Source organism: Ranitomeya imitator, chromosome 8, assembly GCF_032444005.1.
Source record: "Ranitomeya imitator isolate aRanImi1 chromosome 8, aRanImi1.pri, whole genome shotgun sequence".
Taxonomy (NCBI): Eukaryota; Metazoa; Chordata; class Amphibia; order Anura; family Dendrobatidae; genus Ranitomeya; species Ranitomeya imitator.
This window is the reverse complement of record NC_091289.1, coordinates 62,105,477-62,126,722: the sequence shown is the minus strand read 5'-3', so window position 1 is coordinate 62,126,722 and position 21,246 is coordinate 62,105,477. Positions and strand designations below refer to the sequence as shown.

Below are 21,246 nucleotides of genomic sequence, written 5' to 3'. Positions count from 1 at the left end.
GTGAAGACTATGGAGATGTCTGCTTCCTCGCGCTCTGCACCTGCAGAACACAGCACCATCCCGGCCCCAGTGAGTAGTCTGGCCCCGGGTGTCCATTCCCTGATGTGGGTTGTAGTCTTATGATTCCTTCTCCCCTTTCTTTTTAGGGGGACAAGGAACCCACATCAGGAAGCAAAACAAAAACTACCCGCAAATGCGCAGTTTGTATGAAGAAGCTGTCCTCTTCATACAAGAAATCATTGTGCAAAGAATGCACAGACAAAATTATCAGCGAGGAACGGCCATCCCTGATAGAGGAGATTAAAACCTTAATCCAGCAGGAGATTAAAACATCTCTGGCCACTCTTTCCCAGCCTACACCATCTCCTAGTGCCCCTCCTGAGGCTAAGAAAAGGAAACTTAATCCACAGGAGGAAGAGCAGGAGGACTCTCAGGGAGAGACGTCGGACGAACCCCCAGAGGAGGGTGAATTATCCCTGGACTCTGAAACTGTCCAGCAAGAGAGATACTACTTCTCTTCATCGGATATAGAAGAACTCCTTACGGCTGTAAGGAAAACTATGGAGGTTGAGGAAGAGAAGACGGCCCAGTCAGTGCAAGAAGAGATGTTTGGAGGACTTCGTTCTAGGAAGCGTCAGGTGTTTCCTATTCACCAAAACATCCGAGATTTAGTTCTGGACGAGTGGGAATCCCCAGAAAAGAAGCTGACTACTCCAGCGGAAATTAAAGACAGATTTCCTGTGGATGCCGAGACAGCGTCATGCTGGTCAGAAGTCCCAAAAGTGGACGTCCAGATTGCCAGAGTAGCCAAAAAGACCACGCTACCATTCGAGGATGCCTCCCAACTGAGAGACCCTCTGGAACGGAAGATGGACGGACTACTAAGGAAGTCGTGGGAAACGTCAGCATCTTTACTGAACATCAATTCAGTATCCACTTGCGTGGCTAGATCGATGCATCGCTGGCTGGGGCAGCTAGAGGAGCACTTGTCCTCAGGTACTCCGAGAGAAGATATTCTGGCCTCCTTGCCTATCTTCCAGAAAGCAACAGGCTTTTTAGCAGATGCTTCTGCAGAATCCGTGAGAGTGACGGCGAGATCTTCCGCACTGTCAAACTCGGTAAGGCGTGCACTCTGGCTAAGATCCTGGTCTGGGGATATGACTTCCAAGATGAGGCTGTGTTCTATTCCTTTTAAAGGAAAGTATATGTTTGGACCAGCCTTGGATGACCTTTTGGAGAAGGCTTCAGACAAGAAAAAGACCTTACCAGAACCTAGAAACCCTAGAAAAAGACCCTTCCGCGCTCAGCAGGAGCCTACTCCTCAATACAGAGGAAAGGGTAAAACAGGTCGCTGGAGCTATCCGAAAGGAGGGAAAGACAGGAATCTTTTTCTTTCACAACCCCAAAACCAGAGAAAGCAATGACGCCGTCATAGTGGGGGGTCGGATTTCGAACTTCCTCCCAGTCTGGCAAGAGATCGGTGTGGATCAGTGGACGTTAAGATTGGTCAAAGAGGGGATGAAAATAGAGTTTATATCATATCCCCAAAAAAGAATGAAAACTACAACGTTATCAACACCAAAGCTACAGTCCACCCTGATAACTGGGATAGAAGATCTCTTAGTCAACAATGTGATCTCCACAGTCCCAAAAGACGAAAGAAACAAGGGCCATTATTCCAGCCTATTTCTGATAAGGAAACCAAACGGAACCCATCGGATGATAATCAATCTGAAACCGCTGAATCAATATGTAACCTACAGAAGATTCAGAATGGAGTCCGTCAGATCGACAGTACCCTTAATAGGGCAAGACTTCGTCATGGCAACCATCGACTTACAGGACGCATATTATCACGTCCCAGTCCATCCAACCTATCGGAAATTTCTAAGGTTTGCAGTCACCAGAGGAGAAGTTATAGACCACTTCCAGTTCAATGTCCTCCCATTCGGACTATCATCAGCTCCAAGGATCTTTACAAAGGTCATGTCCGAGGTGATGGCGTACATCAGAAGTCGACGGATATGCATAATCCCATACCTCGACGACCTCTTGGTAGTGGCTCCCACGGTTCCAATTCTACAGGAACATCTTCAAACAACAGTCCAGATCCTGTCATCCCTGGGTTGGGTGATAAACCCCAAAAAATCGGATATGGTTCCGTCCACAACGAAGATCTTTTTAGGGGTCTTATTAGACTCCCACAGACAAACATCTTTCTTGCCCGAACAAAAACGGTCCCTGCTTACATCAAGGATAAGAACATTGCGGGACAAGAAGAGAGTATCTCTAAGATGGGCCATGTCGGTCCTAGGTACCATGACATCTTGCATCCAGATGGTAGCATGGGCTCAAGCCCACACCAGGATACTTCAGACTCATATTCTGTCAAGCTGGGACGGATCCCCAGGTTCTCTAGACAAAAAGATCCGGATACCACCGCATGTAAAGTCCTCATTAACATGGTGGCTACAAAAAGAGAACTTAATGAGAGGAGTTCCCTGGTTGCAGGTCCCAGCAGTGACCATAACAGTAGATGCCAGTGGAAAAGGTTGGGGAGCTACGGTAGACCAGCACATATTCCAGGGATTCTGGTCAGCCGAAATAGCACAACAATCCTCGAATTTCAAAGAGCTAAAAGCAGTAGAAGAAGTTCTCAAAGCGGCGGTAACTCTTGTACAAAATTCCCACTTAAAAATATACTCAGACAACATGACAACAGTTGCCCACCTTCGCCACCAGGGAAGTACAAGACATGAAGATCTAAAAAGAATATCAGCAAGAATATTTTCGTGGGCCGAAGAACATGTTCTCTCCATATCCGCCCTACACATAAAAGGGGAGATAAACGTACAAGCCGACTTCCTGAGCAGAACAGAGGTCCATCCAGGAGAATGGAGCCTAAACCCAGAAGTCTTTCAGATACTAGTCAAAAGATGGGGACAGCCAGAAGTGGACTTGTTCGCGAACAGTCAGAACACAAAGGTAGACCAGTTCTTCTCGCTAGATCCGATGAATCCGGGGTTAGCTGTGGACGCATTGGTCCAGCCATGGACATTCTCGCTAGCATACGCGTTCCCGCCATTGCCGATCCTTCCAAAAGTCCTGCAGAAAATAAGGGCAGAAAAACTCAAGGTGATCCTAGTGGCTCCACTTTGGCCCAAAAGAGGTTGGTTTGGGGCCCTCATCAGTCTAAAGATAGATGGGCCAATAGCACTTCCACCGGTCAAAGACCTTCTCTACCAGGGGCCAATACTGCATCCAGATCCCGAGAGGCTACACCTAAATGCCTGGCTTCTGAATTCTCAATTCTGAGAACTAGAGGACTATCAAAGAGAGTAATTGAAACATTACAAAAAAGTCGCAAAACGGTAACTAATTCTATTTACCAAAAGATCTGGAAGACGTTCATCTCGTGGTGTGCTCCTGAGCAACCTAACCCAGATAAACCAAACCTAGCCAAGATCCTGGATTTTCTACAAGATGGGCTGGAGAAGGGTCTCAGACCCAGCACCCTCAAGGTACAAGTGGCAGCCTTGAGCTCTTATTTTGACCAGTCTTTAGCCAACCATAGATGGGTAAGAAGATTCATGACGGCGGCATCCCGCATATCTCCAAGACCCATAAATATAGTTCCATCCTGGGACCTGAATATAGTCCTGAAAGGACTTACACTGCCACCATTTGAACCCTTATCTTCCATAACCATGGATAAACTCGCTTGGAAAACCACCTTCCTGGTAGCTATAACAACAGCCAGAAGAGTGGGTGAACTACAAGCCCTGTCAATCAACGAGCCCTACATGAAGATTCTTCAGGACAGGCTTATCCTACGATTAGACCCATCCTTTCTCCCAAAGGTCGTCTCCGATTTCCACAAATCGCAGGAGATAATTCTTCCATCATTCTATCAAGAACCAAAGAATGAGGAAGAGGAACATTTCCATACTTTGGATGTTCGAAGAATGGTACTCTATTATCTTCATGCATCAGAAAAGATTAGAAAAGATCAAAATCTGTTTATTCATCTTCTCGGCCAGAATAAGGGGAAGAAGACTTCCAGATCCACAATTGCAAATTGGATCAAAAGAGCAATCCTGGAGGCTTATCAAATTCAGGGCCTTCCTCCACCAGGAAAGCTTACAGCCCATTCTACTAGAGCAACAGCTGTCTCCTGGGCCGAGAAAGCCAGTGCTTCCATCGAGCAAATATGCAGAGCGGCTACATGGTCCTCGGTCCATACGTTCTCCAAACATTACAGGCTTGACCTGATGTCAAAAGAAGACTTAGCCTTCGGAGAAAAAGTCCTTAGTGCTGTAGTCCCTCCCTAAAATTACTCTTGGGTACTGCTCCAGGTGTGCTGTCGTGGGGGGTTACTAGAGAAAATAGAATTATTCTTACCGTTAATTCGGTTTCTAGTAACCCACCACGACAGCAGGAGTAATCCCTCCCTTTGCTTAATATACGTTCTGAAAAGAATAAATATAATTTCAAGCATTCATTCTCCTGTGGTCCTTTATAATAACACTGAGGGGAGGATGAGGGAGGGGTTATTTAACCTCTTGTCAATTTCCTGTCCCTATTAGGAAAGGGGTAACATCCTCCAGGTGTGCTGTCGTGGTGGGTTACTAGAAACCGAATTAACGGTAAGAATAATTCTATTTTTTTTATATTACTTTTAACATTCTATGTTTTTACTATTGATGCTGCATAGGAAGCATCAATAGTAAAAAGTGAAGCAGTGTTTAATTCCCGCCCCAATCTCGCTGATTGGTCGCGGCCGGCTGTGACCAATCAGCGACCCAGGATTTCCATTACGGAAGTTACAGACAGACAGACGGAAGTACCCCTTAGGCAATGAAGTCATTAGCTAGAGCCCTTTGGGTACAGAAATCCAACACTTATGTTTCCTCTTCATGTATCAGTTGTGACAGCGCAAACATTTTCATTCCCGCGTTGCCGATAAAAGCTTCTGTTACTCCCTGTAACTCTGTGCATTCAAATAATCCGGTAACACAAAATGCGGACCTCGAGTCTCGCATTCAAATGCAGGGCTGTGGAGTCGGTGAGCCGCAGTTGCGACACAGACTCCTGGATTTTATCAGGTTCCGACTCCAACTCCGACTCCTTCATAAATGGCCAATTCGTAACAATAAATTTACTGTTGTCAAATATTAACATCGTCCTTATTCAGTTTCTCACCATCATATAAGTAATCGGACCACTTCTTACAGTCTTCCTCTTCTGAGTAGCAGCTGTGAGATGCTTGGAAGACGCACACCAAACATCTAGTCTAGAGGAGGAGCTTACTACTAAGAATTTGCAACATATTTTCACAATACAACTAAGGCATTGGACCTCATTCATAGTCAAAGGGACTTCACAACCTCTTATGCTTCTATCTACTGATGTGGAAAAGGCCTTTGACAGGGTAAACTGGACCTTCTTGAATGAGACACTCTGTAGTATAGGGCTGAAGTCAAAGATGCTTAGATGATTTTCTGCTCTGTACACAAAGCCAACTGCCCAGGTAAAGGAAAATGGGAGTCATGTCTCAGGAATTTGCTATTCGTAATGGTACACATCAGGGATGCTCACTACTTCCTTTAATTTTCATACTCTCATTAGTCGTTCCTCAGAAGGATCTGGTGCAACATGAAAATTATAGGCCCATGTATTCGCGGCTCCTCGTATTAGATCGCGGCCTATGCAGATGATCTGCTTTTCTTCATTAATAAATCGGCCACGTGACTCCCAAACTTGATGGCAGAATTCCATACACACAGTGGCCTATCTAATTTTAAAATCAATTTCTCCAAATTTGTGGATCTGAACATTAAAACTTTTTCCTCCGTTTTACTGCCTCTTAAAGCTGCTTTCAGCTTTAAATGGGCTAAGTCAGCTATAAAAAATTTTGGGATATTGTAGCCTAGAGACATAAGTTTGACTCTCTTAATTTCCCTAAACTATTTCAATTTTTATAGGAAGACTGCTCAAGATAGATGAGGAATGCTTTTACATGGTTTGGTAGAAGTGCAGTCTTTAAGATGAACATCCTTCTAAGGATCCTGTAAGTCATTCAAGCCCTTCCGATTGAGGTTCCTTCATCCTTTTTCAGGAGTCTTGCTTCAGTTGAAACCAAGTTCATATGGTGTGTAAACCTCTCCGTATCAGCAGAAACCCAATAAATTGTTTTACATCCTCAGTAGGCATAGCTTTGCCTGATTTCAGATCCTATTATATAACGTCTTGCCACTCTAGAATTCTGGATTGATGTTGGAATGGGAGCAACAGCTTGGGTTGGTTTGACTGCTTTTTGGTGAAAACTCTAAAGTCTTACCCTACGATTGGGGCCAGTGTTGCTTGCTGTGCTCATCCCACTGTCTGTTTTTATCTTACTGCTATCTTCTTCCTCTATGTCCCCTATTTTGGGTAATCCACCTTTTTTTCCCTGGGGTTAGAGGACAGTTTTTCCTGCTTGGCTAAATGGGGGTTGCTGCAACGTGTCTCACTTTAAGGATGTACATATCTGGCCTTCAAAGGAATGCCTTCTCAGCCTCTCTTCCCTGTCTCCCCTGGGTACCTGGAGAGTTGGTAAGGTTTCCCACTTTTTCCACTCACTTCCACCTAGACCTTTTTACAGTAATGTCAAGGAACCTTTTAAGATTTCGTTCTCGGATATGGGACCATTAAGACATACTTAATCCTTCTCATACTCCTTGCTTATCGAACCCCCATCGCAGCCTAAAAAGCGTTTCAAACCCAATGGGAAGGAGGTTTGGGTCCATCTCTAACGAAATATCAGTGGAATTGTATTTTCACCGTAACGCAGAAATCCTCGCTCTGCTATACTTTTTTCAGAGGTCGGGTATAAATTATTCTCTAGGTGGTACCCAACTCACCTGCACGCTATCTTTCCTGAGGCGAGTCCCTTGTGTTGGAGATGCGGGGAGGAGCAGGGTGACAAGTTACACTTTTTCTGGTCTTGTAGGCGTCTGTTTGGTTTTTTTTGTGTTTTTTTTTTTTTTTTTGGTGAAGGATGAGAGGTGCAGAAGGTGATAGTAAAATCATCTTCTTTCTGACCTGAATCCGGTGTTTTTCCTTCTCCATCACTGTGACCTTCTTTTAAAAAAACTGCAGGTGTTCAACAGGCGACCAGAGCTAACGTGGAACAGCAGAAGTAAACTCTCTCTCATTGCAAAAATGAACAGCAGCACTCATCCTCTCATAGTGCTGTGATCTCTGCTGCAGAGCGGTGCCTGATTATAACTAACACAGTTCAGCAGAGTTTGGCCCAGTGTGATGTCACATCTGTTCGCTTTATGAATGTGCTCCGTTGCTTCGACCCAGTCATGTCCAGAGGCTCACAAATTTGTATGTTTTCTATTTTGCATTAAACTACTGTGAAGAAACAGAACATTTATTTTTTTGCTAATCTACTGATTTTCTCTTGGCAGAAATTTTTTACATCAGCAACTAAGGGGCAAAAACTGCGAGCTGCTCTTGGTAGTGCCAGAGGAGGTTGAAGTTCATCAGCGTTGGCGGACTGACCTGTAAACATCCTTTTGACTTTTTTTTATTATTATTATTATTATTATTTCTCATTCACTACAGTTTTATTACCTGTTGTTGACAATCTCTGTTAATGGTGGAATTCGGTCTCCTCCAAGCAAAAAAAAAAATCAGATGAAGTGGAGCCTTTGGGCATTTTCCTTTTTGTATCTGACTGTGCAATATCCAGCAGTAACCCAAAGGTTACATTCACTTGTCTGTATGGATGCAGGAAGAGGCTGCTTCATTTTCAGTATTTTCTTAAGAGACTACAATGGAAACCATGTGGAATAAGTCTGTTCGTGAGACGAAGAATAAGCCCATGCACACCAGTTTAATGGAAGCTATACAGTGCAATCTTCATAATTTTTTTTTTTTTTTGTAACATTGTGGATTTATGCTGTACGATTTACAGAGCAACTGCGTGCTATCAAATGTTATCAACTGGCCCACTGGTAAACATATATTTTTCAATCTATGTAACATCTTATATGACATTTATAAAGAAACTGAGCCAAACTATTGTATGCACGATAACTAAACGCCTAAGCTGTTGTTCTCAACTATTAAGTGCTCTTTTTTTAAGAATTCTGAAAATCCGGACATGACTTGGTGAGTGTAAATGGCACAGTCCCATATATGCAGACATTACCCACTTGTCGGGACAGAAATAATGGTGCAATCAGGGGAGTTTACATGTGCAGCCAAAATATGGCCTGTTTCAGATACTTGAACATGTTTATGGAAATCCTTCTAGAACGAGATGCGGTGACGGAGGATAAAATGTAAGTCTGTTTACAGGTCTGTTTACACCGATTACCTGCTCCACAGTAGCTGCTTGCCAATCAGTGCCAGCATTGCAGTGTGGGGGGTATAAGAGGAGGAAATGTGGAACGTGGTGGTCTCCTGTCTGTCTTTGTACAGTTGCTGCACCAAGAAAAACACTTCTTGCTTCTGATTGCACCATGACTTGCCAGTCCTCATCACTTGTGATGTGGTAAGCTGCCTATTTCAGAGACCTAATTATCTGACATATCTGTGTATTATTTCATATGTAGGTAAATCCGACCTAAGTGTTACCTATCCACGCCTTGGCCCAAGGAACAGCTGGATTTTTGTCCACAAAATGAGATTTTGACCAAAGTGAGTGCTGTTACAAGAAAGCAACTAATCTTTAGCCTACATTCGCACATCCGCTTGTGCGGTCTGTGTGCGGACCATGATGCACGGACTGGCTGCGGGTATACTGACCCAAAACTGACAGGTATAAAAGAGGTTGTCAAGTTTGGGTCAGGAGATCCACGGCAGACAGTCCATACATTATTACTCAGACCATGACACGCAGATATGTGAATGCAGCATTGGAGCCAGTATTGTGTTGGTAATCTAAGCTGTCTTCACTTAGAGTATGTGCACATGAGTGGCCATACTATAGATTTTTCCAGTTGATGTAAAAATTGAGAATAGATGGATTTTGCAAATTGTCCTACAGGGTCTGTCCCACCATGTTCTACAGTACAGGTGAAAAATGTCTGATCGCTGAGTCCCAGCTCATTGAGTAAATGCTCCCTGAGGGCTCATGCACACATCCTATTTTCTCAGACAAGCGCTATCCTTGGTTTTCATACTTATGACCTTTTATCTGGATGTGCACATGTCTCTAATTTCTTTGAAGGACCACTCGTTACGAGAAAAAAATGAACGTGTCTGATTTTTTTGATCCAAGTACCTGATCAAAATCGGTGATGCAGGTCTATGGGACCTTGAAAAAAATCGGTCCTGGTATGTTTTTTTGTTTTGTTCATAGACTAAAGGCCCCTTCACATTAAGCGACGCTGCAGCGATACCGACAACGATCCGGATCGCTGCAGCGTCGCTGTTTAACAGAATGGAGAGAGAGAATTCCCACCCCTCCACCCACCACCCTCCTCTCTACTTTTACGGAAAAATTGATGCCACTCTGATGAGAGTAATCGGACCATTTTGCTGGGATATAGAGAAGACGGTCGTGTGATCCTACCCTGATGCTTCATTTGAACACTTGAGGCTGATAGAAAACCTGATCTCCGTACTCAGCTGTTTGTCGGTCCTATAGACTTTCATTGGAACGGCTGTCGAGAATGCCCATTTTAGCCCTATCCAGATTCCTCTTGTTGGGGTCCAGCAGTTAAGAAGCATGGGGTTGACTGTAGTGGTGGTGCCCCAGTGGTCAGACCTTGCTCGCCTATCCTGTGATTAGATAAGTTTTTGGACAACACTCCTAATATAGCAATGCTTTGTGTATGCAGCTTCTTTGCAAAATGTCATCTCTTTGGTTATACCTTGTAAACCCAGTTGTTGGTCTGATCCTGCCGTTCTTCTGTCTGGCTCCTCCATGGTCTGTAGTTGGCAGGTAGAGGGTGTGTAGCAACCAGTAACTGCAGTGACCAGTAACAGAACTTATTGGTTCACTGCCTAAATCCATAGAGGCATATTAGTTTGCGGAGGAGCTATATCGGTATGATCTTTTTTAATCAACAACATTTGTAACATTGCTTTTCTGATTTATTGGGGCAGTAACCGACAAACAAAAATCTACAAAGCCTTGGGAAGGTGATTAGGCGGGGTCTTAATCTGTGTTAATGACTGATGCCATATGAACATCACTTTTTGTTGCAAGGAAATGCCGTCAACACTAAGGTGTCGTAATTGGTTTCCAGCTGTTAAAGGTGACCTGTCACGGGGTGAAAAGTGGCCAGTATTTTTGTTTTAATTCCTGCTGCTCCCTTGAGTAAGTCGCTTTTGTTTTTTTTAAATCTGGCATGGAGTTCCAGAGATGTGCACTTTATTGCCACTTTTTATTGTCTTTTCAATGGGGCGTGGCTCACAGGGTAATTATGGAGAGCAGCTTAAAGCCACGCCCCCTAGAGAAGGTGAGCCACGCCCTAGAGAATCGGGTGAGTCGCGCCCCCTAGAGAAACGGGTGAACCACACCCCCTAGATATGCGGATTAGCAACTCCCCCTTGGTAGATTTTTTTAAAAGTAGCACTATAAAAAGGCTCATGTCTCTGGAACCGTATGGCAGATTTTAGAAAATCGAAAGCCGGCATTTTCAGGGGAGAAGGGGGCATTACATTACAAAGTGGCCAGGTTTTTTTTTTTTGGGGGGGGGGGGAAAGGTCCTTTTAAATCATCAGTTTAATTATATTATTTTCCATTGTCTTGCTACACACCAGTTCTTGCAAAATCTGATAAATTGATAGTTATTGGTTAGCTTAATTGATAAGATGATGTTAGCAGCACTGAAAGACGTTTTTCAAAATCATGTGTGCTATTAATAAAACCAAGGGATGGGTTTTGAGCAGAAATGTTGTGTAAATGTATCTGGACTAGTTTGATTTGATGTTGAAGTACAGGCAACGGTTACAGGCAGCCTTCAGGTGCAAGCTCTTTATTACCAATGATTTAAATTGGGGATAGCATTAAGCAAACAATTACTATTGTAATGGTGGTTTGTTTTTTTTGTTTTTTTAGTTTTGTTTTTTGTTTCGGCTATATAGTGGTGCAAATAAGTAAATTTGACATATAGCTGATTTTGCAAGTTTTCCCACCTACAAAGAATGGAGAGGTCTGTAATTTTTATTGTAGGTGCACTTCAACTGTGAGAGCCAGAATCTAAAAATAAAACCATAAAATCACATTGTATAATTTATAAATATTTAATTTGCATGAAATAAGTATTTGATAAAAATAGAAAAACAGAACTTAATATTTGGCACTGAAACTTTTGTGTACAATTACAGAGATCAGTCATTTCCTATAGTTCTTGACCAAGTTTGCACAAACTGTTAACAGGAATTTTGGCCCACTCCTCCATACAGATCTTCTCCAGATCTTTCAGGTTTCGGGGCTGTTTCTGGGCAACATTGATTTTTCTGCTCCCTGCAAAGATTTTCTATTGGGTTCAGGTCTGGAGACTGGATAGGCCACACTAGGACCTTGAAGTGCTTCTTAGTTGCTCTGGTTGTGTGTCTCTGGTCATTGTCATGCTGGAAGACCAAGTAATGACCCATCTTCAATGCTCTTACTGAGTGAAGGTTGTTGGCCAAAATCTCACTTTTACGTGACCTCATCCATCATCCCTTCAATACAGTGCAGTCACCCTGACCCTTTTAAAGCACCCCCAAAGTATGATGATTCCCCTACCATGCTTCACGGTTTGGAACGGTGTTCTTTATGTTGTACTCATCCTTCTTCTGGATACCAAAAAGTTCTATTTTGGTCTCATGTGACCATATGACCTTCTCCCATGCTTCCTCTGGATCATCCAAATGGTCATTGGTGAACTTCAAACAGGCCTGGACATGGGCTGGCGTGAACAGAGGGGAACGTGTGTGCCCTGCAGGATTTTAATAGATGACGGGGTAGTGTGTTACTTACAGTAATTTTTGAGACTGTGGTCCCAGCTCTTTTCAGGTCACTGACCAGGTCTTCCCGTGGAGTTCTGGGTTGGTTCCTGACCTTTCTCAGAATCATCCTTACTTGACGAGGCGAGGTCGTGCATGGAGCTCTAGACCAAGGAAGATTGACAGTCCAATTGTTTCTTCCATTCTCTAATGATTGTGCCAACAGTTGTTGCCTTCTCACCAAGCTGCTTGCCTATTGGCCTGTAGCCCATCCCAGCCTTGTGCAGGTCTATAATTTTGTCCCTGGTATCCTTATACAGCTCTTTGGTCTTGGCCATGGTGAAGAGGTTGGAGAGTGATTGATCGAGTGTGTGAACAGCAGTCTTTTATACAGGTAACGAGTTCAAACCGGTGCAATTATTGCAGGTAATGAGTGCAAAGTAGGAGAGCTTCTTAAAGGGAACCTGTCGCCTCAAATTGGCGGGATATTAAAATGAGTTTTTACTGGCCAGATGGGCAGTGTATCCTCGTCATTTCTCCACCTCGTCCTTCCCTGTTTTCCACAATATTTTAGTGAACAAGAGTATGCGTGTGCCATAGTTGGCGCGTGCGCCTTGCGGTCTTCAGTGGCGCACACGCAGTATGCTTTGCCCTACTGCCGGCAAAGCCGAAAAGCACTACTGTGCATGCTCCCGCGTACTATGTCTCGGAACACAGCGAAATACTTCCAGGACATAGTGCGCAGTAATGCTTTTCGGCTTTGCCCGCAGTAGGGCAAAGCATACTGCGCGTGCGCCACTAAAGACTGCATGGCGCACGCGCCAACTATGGCGCATGCATACTCTTATTCACTAAAATATTGCGGAAAACGGGGACGGATGGGGTGGAGAAATGACGAGGATACGCCATCCATCTGACCGGTAAAAACTCGTTTTAATATCCCACCAATTTGAGGTGACAGGTTCCCTTTAAAGAAAAACTAACATGCCTGTGAGAGTCCGAATACTTGCTGGTTGGTAGGTGATCAAATACTTATTTCATGCAATAAAATGCAAATTAATTATTTAAAAATCATGCAAAGTGATTTTCTGGATTTTATTTTTCGATTTTGTTTCCCAGCGGTGAAGTGTATCTATAATAAAAATTACAGATTTCTCCATTCTTTGTAGGTGGGAAAACTTGCAAAATTGGCGGTGTATCAAATATTTATGTTCCCCACTGTACATTGGATTTGTTCTTTTATGTTTAATTTCTCTTCCAGCTCGGGTTGTAAGAAACGTCTGCAGCAGCTGTGTACTATAGGCTGCAGGTATCTTGCTATGTTTTGCTGGTTATATTTTAGCATTGAGGTACTGGTGTGTTATAGAGTACGGCCCAATTTATCTGTGCAACCCCCAAAAATCCTCTAACTGGCTTAGGCCTGGGCTCCATAGCCATTTCTACAGTGCAATTTATTACATTTTGCAATTACAGTAAAAAGGTGTGTTATTGTCACTAATATATGAAGCATAATAAATTGCACATGTATAGGTGGTTACATGTGGTTTCCCACCCAAAAAAAATCCAACAACATACACATGCAGTATGGATGCTCCCTCTAGTACATACGTAGCAATAATGCATATCTACCATGATTGCAAAGCATAATATTCACAAATCAAAATGTTTCCATGAAGACTAGGTCTTCATGATAAATGGTTTACAGCTTACAGCACATATGGTCTAGACTGGAAAAGTTGAACTTCACTAAACAAAAAATTTTTTTTTTTTCAATAAAGTCTGAAAATGGAGCGCAGAAACTGAAAATATAAATTGTTAAACTTTTTTATGCTATTTTCTGTGCTATTTGTTTACAGAGAAAATGTATTTTGTTATCCAAATATAAAATAAAGTAAGAACATAACCTCAGTGTGGTGGTTTTTGTTTGCTTTTTTTCCTTCTTTTAATCCTTCTTTAGGCTCTATTTACAACCCTTCAAAATGTCAAATGGTGCTTCTCCCATCTGAGCCCTGTCGTATTCTCGAACAGTGATATTCAGCCACTTTTGGGGTATCCCTGCTTTCAGGAGAAACTGTATAACAAATTTTGGGTTCCATTGTCTCCTATTACCCTTGTGAGAATTATACATTTGATGTCAAATTTTTCACTGTCACTGCTTAATTTTCAAAAAAAGGTTGCATTCTATCACGCTAAGGCATATCAATGTGAAATATATGAAATATGAATAGCAATACGGCTTTTGAATACTAGGAAAAAAATTGCGACGCTTAGCATAAAATTTGGCCAAATTATATCTGCCCATCAACCAACGTCAAGGTGGTCTCAAAAACTGATGGAAACCTACGTGTGTGAACACCTCTTAGGCTGATGTCTGAATTTCTGGGTGAATGTGGATACCTCTCAGCAATGCCTGCATTTATGGGTAAGTAGGAACCTGCTATAATTAAATTCATCACATGTTGAAGGGCGGAGTGCTCAGTCAGTAAGCTAACATACAAGTGACAAAAAAATGTGCCAGTCAGTTTTTTTGTCATTCAACTGCTTAATCTTATAAAATCCTGTGAAGCACCTGTAGGTTCATTATGCTCACCGTACCCTTTGATCAACTCCTTGAGAGGTTTAGTTTCCAAACGGGGTCCCTTATGGGGAGTTTCTACTTTCTTGGCACCTCAGGAGCTCTGCAAATTCATCAGGATATCCACAATCTATTCCAGCCAAATTTGTTCTCCAAAAATCAAATAATGCTCCTTTACTTCCAAGCCCTGCCATGTGCGCACACTTTAGTTTTTGAGTAGACCACATATGTGGTATTTCTACTTATGGGAAAAATTGCATATTCAATTTTGGGGTCCAATCTCTCTCATTACACCCTGTGAAAAAGACAAATTTGCAGCTAAAACAACATTTTTACTTTGGAAAAACAACTTTTTGTTTTCACATCCAAATGTAATAAAATCCTGTGAAGCACCTGTGGGTTGAAAATATTCAACACACGTCTAGTTTAATTTCTTGAGGGGTCTAGCTCTCAAACTCTGAGTCACTTGAGCGGAGGCTCTACTATTTTGGCACTTCGAGATCTCTGTAAATGCAACATGGCATCTGCAATCTATTCCAGCCAAATTTGTGCTTCAAAAATCAAATGGCGCTCCTACCCGTCTGAACTGTCATTTACCCAAACAGCAGTTTTTAACTACATATGGGATATTGCGAAAATTGAGTAACAAATTGTGAGGTCAATTTTCCCCCATCACCCACTGTGAAAAATGAAAAACTTGGGGCTAATACAATATTTTAGTGGAAATTTATTTACTTTTTCAGTTCACTTTGCAGTAATTCCTATGAAGCAGCTAAAAGTTTAACAAATTACCCGACATCAGTTTTAAATATTTTGACTTTTCTAACATCCTAACAAAATAAAATGGATGTTTGAAAAGTAATGCTGACAAAGTAGATATTTTGGGAACAGTATTTATCTAGTTTGTGTAGTATAACTATATGGTATATAAGCATAAGTATCCAAAGTTTAAAAATTTAAAAAATTTTAAAGTTTGTCAAACTTCATATATTTTCATAGAAAAACAAAAACATGTTGACCTAAATTTACCACTAACATAAAATGTAATATGTAAAAAAAAAAAAAAAAAAGCATCAGAATAGCTGGGATATGGTGAAGAATTCAGGAGTTAATTACTTGGTGACCTGTTAGATTTGAATAAATAGGCCTTGGCCATTGAGGTGTTAAAGGGGCAATGAGACAATACTGCATATATATATATATATATATATATATATATATATATATATATATATATATATATATATATATATAATTGTCTAAGGGTTTTTCCGTCTGTCTGTCTGTCCTGGAAATCGCGCGTCTCTGGTCGAGGCCGCCAGGCCTCGACCAATCAGCGACGGGCACAGCGACGATGATGTCATAAAGGACATAGACATCCCGCGTCTCTGATTGGTCGAGGCCTATCAGCAACGGGCACAGCGACAATGATGTCATAAAGGACGTAGAAATCCCACGTTTCTGATTCAGCGACGGGCACAGTATCGACGTAGATGTCATAATGGTTGCCATGGCGACGATGATGTCATAAAGGTTGCCTCGACCAATCAGCGACGGGCACAGTCTGCCGCGAATTCTGGAATCATCATTGTCCATATACTACGGGGACATGCATATTCTAGAATACCCGATGCGTTAGAATCGCCACCAGGCCTCGACAAATCAGCGACTGGCACAGCATGGCGATGATGATGTCATAAACGTTGCCTCGACCAATCAGCGACGGGCACAGTCTGCCGCGAATTCGCCTCGACCAATCAGCGACGGGCACAGTATCGACGTAGATGTCATATTGGTCGCCATGGCGACGATGATGTCATAAAGGTTGCCTCGACCAATCAGCGACAGGCACAGTCTGCCGCGAATTCTGGAAACATCATTGTCCATATACTACGGGGACATGCATATTCTAGAATACCCGATGCGTTTGAATCGGGCCACAATCTAGTACAATAATAATTGTCTAAGGGTTTAATTGTCTGCCTGTCCTGGAAATCCCGCGTCGCTGGGATGCGATGGGCACAGTCTCTGATTGGTCGAGGCCAGCCGGCCTCGACCAATCGGCGACGGGCACAGTCTGCCACGAATTCTGGAATCATCATTGTCCTCCACTGCTGTCAAGTGCCGCCATTGTGTTGTCTAAGGGACTAATTGTCTGTCTCGGAAATCCCGCCTTGCTGATTGGTCGAGGCCAGCCGGCCTCTATGGGGCCATAACTGCATGGAGCATTATAATACGTGACTGGGCAAAATACTACGTGACTGGGCAATATACTACGTGGACATGCATATTCTAGAATACCCAATGCGTTCAAATCGGGCCACCATCTAGTATACAATAATACTCCAGTGATTGTGTACACACACATGCGCTGCCGAGCAGGATATCAATTAAAGTGCTACCGAGTGATAACGGTGCGCTCACTGTGTAATTTGTGGTGACTGCTCCCTGCAGGACCCCAGTGCCTGGAAGAGATCGGCTACACAGAGAATAGAACTTAATCTTCTCTGTGTAGCCACACTTGCCTGTTTTGTGTTTTTCACAGTATGGACATGCCGGTATACTGTATGTATTATACTCTATGGCAGACCTGTGCAAAGTACGGATCGAGACAGCTGAAAACCAGGGCCCACAGGCCCGACCATGCCCTCGTCTGCTTTCCTATGTAACCGCTATTCGCATCCTCAGGATGCCGACAATGGTGAATGCATTGGTTCAGGACAGAGCCACCGACTTCTTCCACCAATAATTAATAATTATTTTTATATAGCGCTAACCTATTCCGCAGCGCTTTACAGGTTGCACACGTTATCATCGCTGTCCCCGATGGGGCTCACAGTCTAAATTCCCTATCAGTATGTTTTTGGAGTGTGGAAGGAAACCCACACAAACACGGGAGAACATACAATCTCTTTGCAGATGTTGTGGGATTTGAACCCAGGACTCCAGCGGTGCAAGGTGGCAATGCTAACCACTGAGTCACCGTGCCACATCTTTTGTGTCTAATACAGCAGATGCAGTTACGTCATTGCATCATGTCTGCTGTGCAGAGTCAGTGCATCGGGGATTTGAGCAGATCGCCTGTGAGGTATTATGTTTTTTTCTTTGTTCTTTTTAATCTGTATATTGAAGGTTATATGGAGGCCCATACTGTATATAGGGAGGCTAGTTAGGGGCTCATATTGTATTTAGGGGCTTTGTGACGCTGTATATAGAGAAACTGTGGGGGTGCTCACACTGTATGAGCTCATATTATAGCAGGCTATGTGGGGGCTCATACTTCAAATAGGGGGTGCTCATACAATACATAGGGAGATGTTGTGGTATACTTCTGTTACATATCATTCTATTGATAGACAAGATACCTGTTGGACAACCTTGGCTCACAGAAAAACTGCCTCATGGCTGAATTCACAACCGGATTAAAGGGGCTGTATCAGCACAGAATGACTGTTCAAATGAAGTCCCGCTGCTCGGTCAGTCATTAGATTGCACCTTCCCACCTGCTTGTTTATAGAGCAGAGAAGGGCGGATATAGGTGGATACCAAGCAGGTGGGAAGGTGCACTTAAATGATTTTTCCCGCCCTGATGCACCAAGCACCTTTCTTGGCTTGAACAGTCATCCTGTGCTGATATCAACATTTTATATGTATGTAGACAGAGTGGACACAAACATAAGGAACTCAGAACTGCTAATTTAACCCCTTAGTGACAGAGCCTATTTGCAGCTTAATGACCGGGCCAATTTTTACAATTCTGGCCACTGTCACTTTCTGAGGTTATAGTTCTAGAACGCTTTAACGGATCCCGCTGATTCTGAGAGTGTTTTTCGTGACATACTGTACTTCATGTTAGTGGTAAAATTTATTCTATATTACTTGTGTTTATGGAAAAAATGGAAATGGTGAAAATTTTTAAAATTTTGCAATTTTCAACCTTTGAATTTTTATGCCCTTAAATCAGAGAGATATGTCACACAAAATGGTTAATAAATAACATTTCCAACATGTCTACTTTACATCAGCACAATTTTGGAAACAACTTTTTTTTTTTTTTGTTAGGACGTTATATGGGTTAAAAGTTGACCAGCGATCTCTCATTTTTACAACAAAATTTACAAAACCATTTATTTTATTTTTTTGGGGTACCATCTCACATTTAAAGTCACTTTGAGGGGTGTACAAGACAGAAAATACCCAAAATTGACACCATTCTAAAAACTCCCCTCAAGGTGTTCAAAACCACATTCAAGAAGTTTATTAACCCTTAAAGTGCTTCACAGGAACTGAAGCAACGTGGAAGGAAAAACTTAACGTTTAACTTTTTTTTTTTTTTTTTACAAACATTTTACTTAAGAACCAATTTTTTTATTTTCACAAGTGTAAAATAAAAAACACAAAATTTATTGTGCAATTTCTCCTGAATACACCGATACCCCATATGTGGGGGTAAACCACTGTTTGGGCGCACGGCAGAGCTCAGAAGGGATGGAGCACCATTTGACTTTTTGAACGCAAAATTGGCTGGAATCAATGGTGGCGCCATGTCGCGTTTTGAGACACCCTGATGTACCTAAACAGTGGAAACCTCCCAATTCTAACTCCAAACGTAACTCCAACACACCCCTAACCATAACCCTAATCACAACCTCAACCCCAACACACCCCCAATCCCAAAGATAACCCTAACCCCAACACACCCCTAATCCCAATCCCAACCATAATCTTAATCACAACCCTAACCCCAACACGCCCCTAACCCTAATCACAACCCTAACACCAACACACCTCTAATCCCAACCCTAACTATAACCCTAACCCCAACACACCCCTAACCCTAATTCCAACTCTAACCATAACCCCCAACACACCCCTAATCCCAACCCTAACCACAAACTTAATCCCAATACACCTCTATCCCTAATCCCAAACCTAACCCTAATCCCAAACCTAACCCTAATCCCAACCCTAATCCCAACTTGAACCCTAACTTTAGCCTCAACCCTAACTTTAGCCTCAACCCTAACTTTAGCCCCAACCCTAACTTTAGCCCCAACCCTAACTTTAGCCCCAACCCTAACTTTAGCCCAACTCTAACCCTAATTGGAAAATGGAAATAAATACATTTTCTTTATTTTATTATTTTTCTTAACTAAGGGTGTGATAAAGGGGGGGTTTATTTACTTTTTTATGTTGATCACTGTGATGGGGTCTATCACAGTGACCAAAATGAACCAATAGGAAAAACCTTCCTATTGTTGCCGGGTGCCGGCTGGCAGATCTCGGCGGGCGCACTGAGCAGGTGCCTGCCATTTTCTTACCTGAAGAAGATGGCAGCACCCATGGGGGGAAGCAGGAGGGCTGAGGAGCACCGGGAGACACTGGTAAGTATTGGGGGGCGATCGGGGACCCTATTTCTCTGTCCTCTGATGTGCGACAGAAAAATTAAATGGCACAGCAGACTCTTTTTTTTTTTTTTTTTTCGATCGCCGGCATACGGTTAATACCTGCGATTGCAACCCTGGGATCGGTAAAAACCGACCAGAATCATGTTCTCTGGGGTCTCGGCTACTCACGGCAGCCGAGACCCTGGAGAAAATCCAACTCTAGGGGGCGCTATTCACTTTTTCCACAGCAACGTTGATTAACGGCGCTATGGTTTAAGTACCCTTAACTACCGCCATTAAAAGGCGTATCAGCGGTCGTTGAGGGGGGAAAAAAGGGAAATATTTTATTACTACTCGCCTTCTACAAAAAAAAGAATTATGAGAATGAACTTATCAGGTCAGATAAAGCTTTTAACCTTCAGATATAGGGTTGACCTGCAGGGTAATAACATTATGAAGGTGACTGGCCTCTGTACAGAAAGTGCAGCATTCAGTAGAAAATGAAGTGTATTTCTCCAGGGTGCCATCGGCTTCCAGTCATTCAGACATAATGCATTCGTGTAGAGCCGGCTGTCAGTCAGTGGCAGGGCGTGCTTACAGCCAGTTCTCGCAGTGACTGAAGCACTCCATGCATGCCTGTATGACTGTAAGGCCGGGGTCACACTAGCGTATTGCATCCGATGCGAGAGCATCGGATACGAAATGCTAATGACACTCGGTTTTGTCCATCGAGAGACTGAAATTCTTGCCCATTCTTCCTTAGCAAACAGCTCAAGCTCAATGAGGTTTGATGGAGATCGTTTGTGAACAGCAGTTTTCAGCTCTTTCCACAGATTCTCGACTGGATTGAGGTCTGGACTTTGATTTGGCCATTCTAACACCAGGATACGTTTATTTGTGGACCATTCTAAAGTAGATTTTGCTTTGTTTGGGATCATTGTCTTGTTGGAAGACAAATCTCCATCCCAGTCTCAGGTCTTTTGCAGACTCCAACAGGTATTCTTCAAGAATGGTCCTGTATTTGGCTCCATCCATCTTCCCATCAATTTTAACAATCTTCCCTGTCCCTGCTGAATAAAAGCAGGCCCAAACCATGATGCTGCCACCACCATGTTTGATAGTGGGGATGGTGTGTTCAGGGTGATGAGCTGTGTTGCCTTTACGCCAAACATATCGTTTGGCATTGTTGCCAAAAAGTTCGATTTTGGTTTAATCTGACTTGAGCACCTTCTTCTACATGTTTGGTGTGTCTCCCATGTGGCTTGTTGCTAACTTTAAACAACACTTTTTCTGGATATCTTTGAGAAATGGCTTTCTTCTTGCCACTCTTCCATAAAGGCCAGATTT

General features: G+C 42.9%; 1 protein-coding gene across 1 annotated transcript in view; it reads left to right on the top strand.

The window, feature by feature from the left end:
- The window catches only part of JOSD1 (Josephin domain containing 1), a 41,492-nt gene extending 28,965 nt beyond the window's left edge, over positions 1–12,527 (top strand). Inside the window, exon 5 of the mRNA XM_069737023.1 lies at positions 7,458–12,527. Within this exon, the coding sequence (XP_069593124.1) occupies positions 7,458–7,557 (100 nt within the window). The 3' untranslated portion in view covers positions 7,558–12,527. The remainder of the gene's footprint in view (positions 1–7,457) is intronic.
- The last annotated feature ends 8,719 nt before the right edge of the window (positions 12,528–21,246 follow it).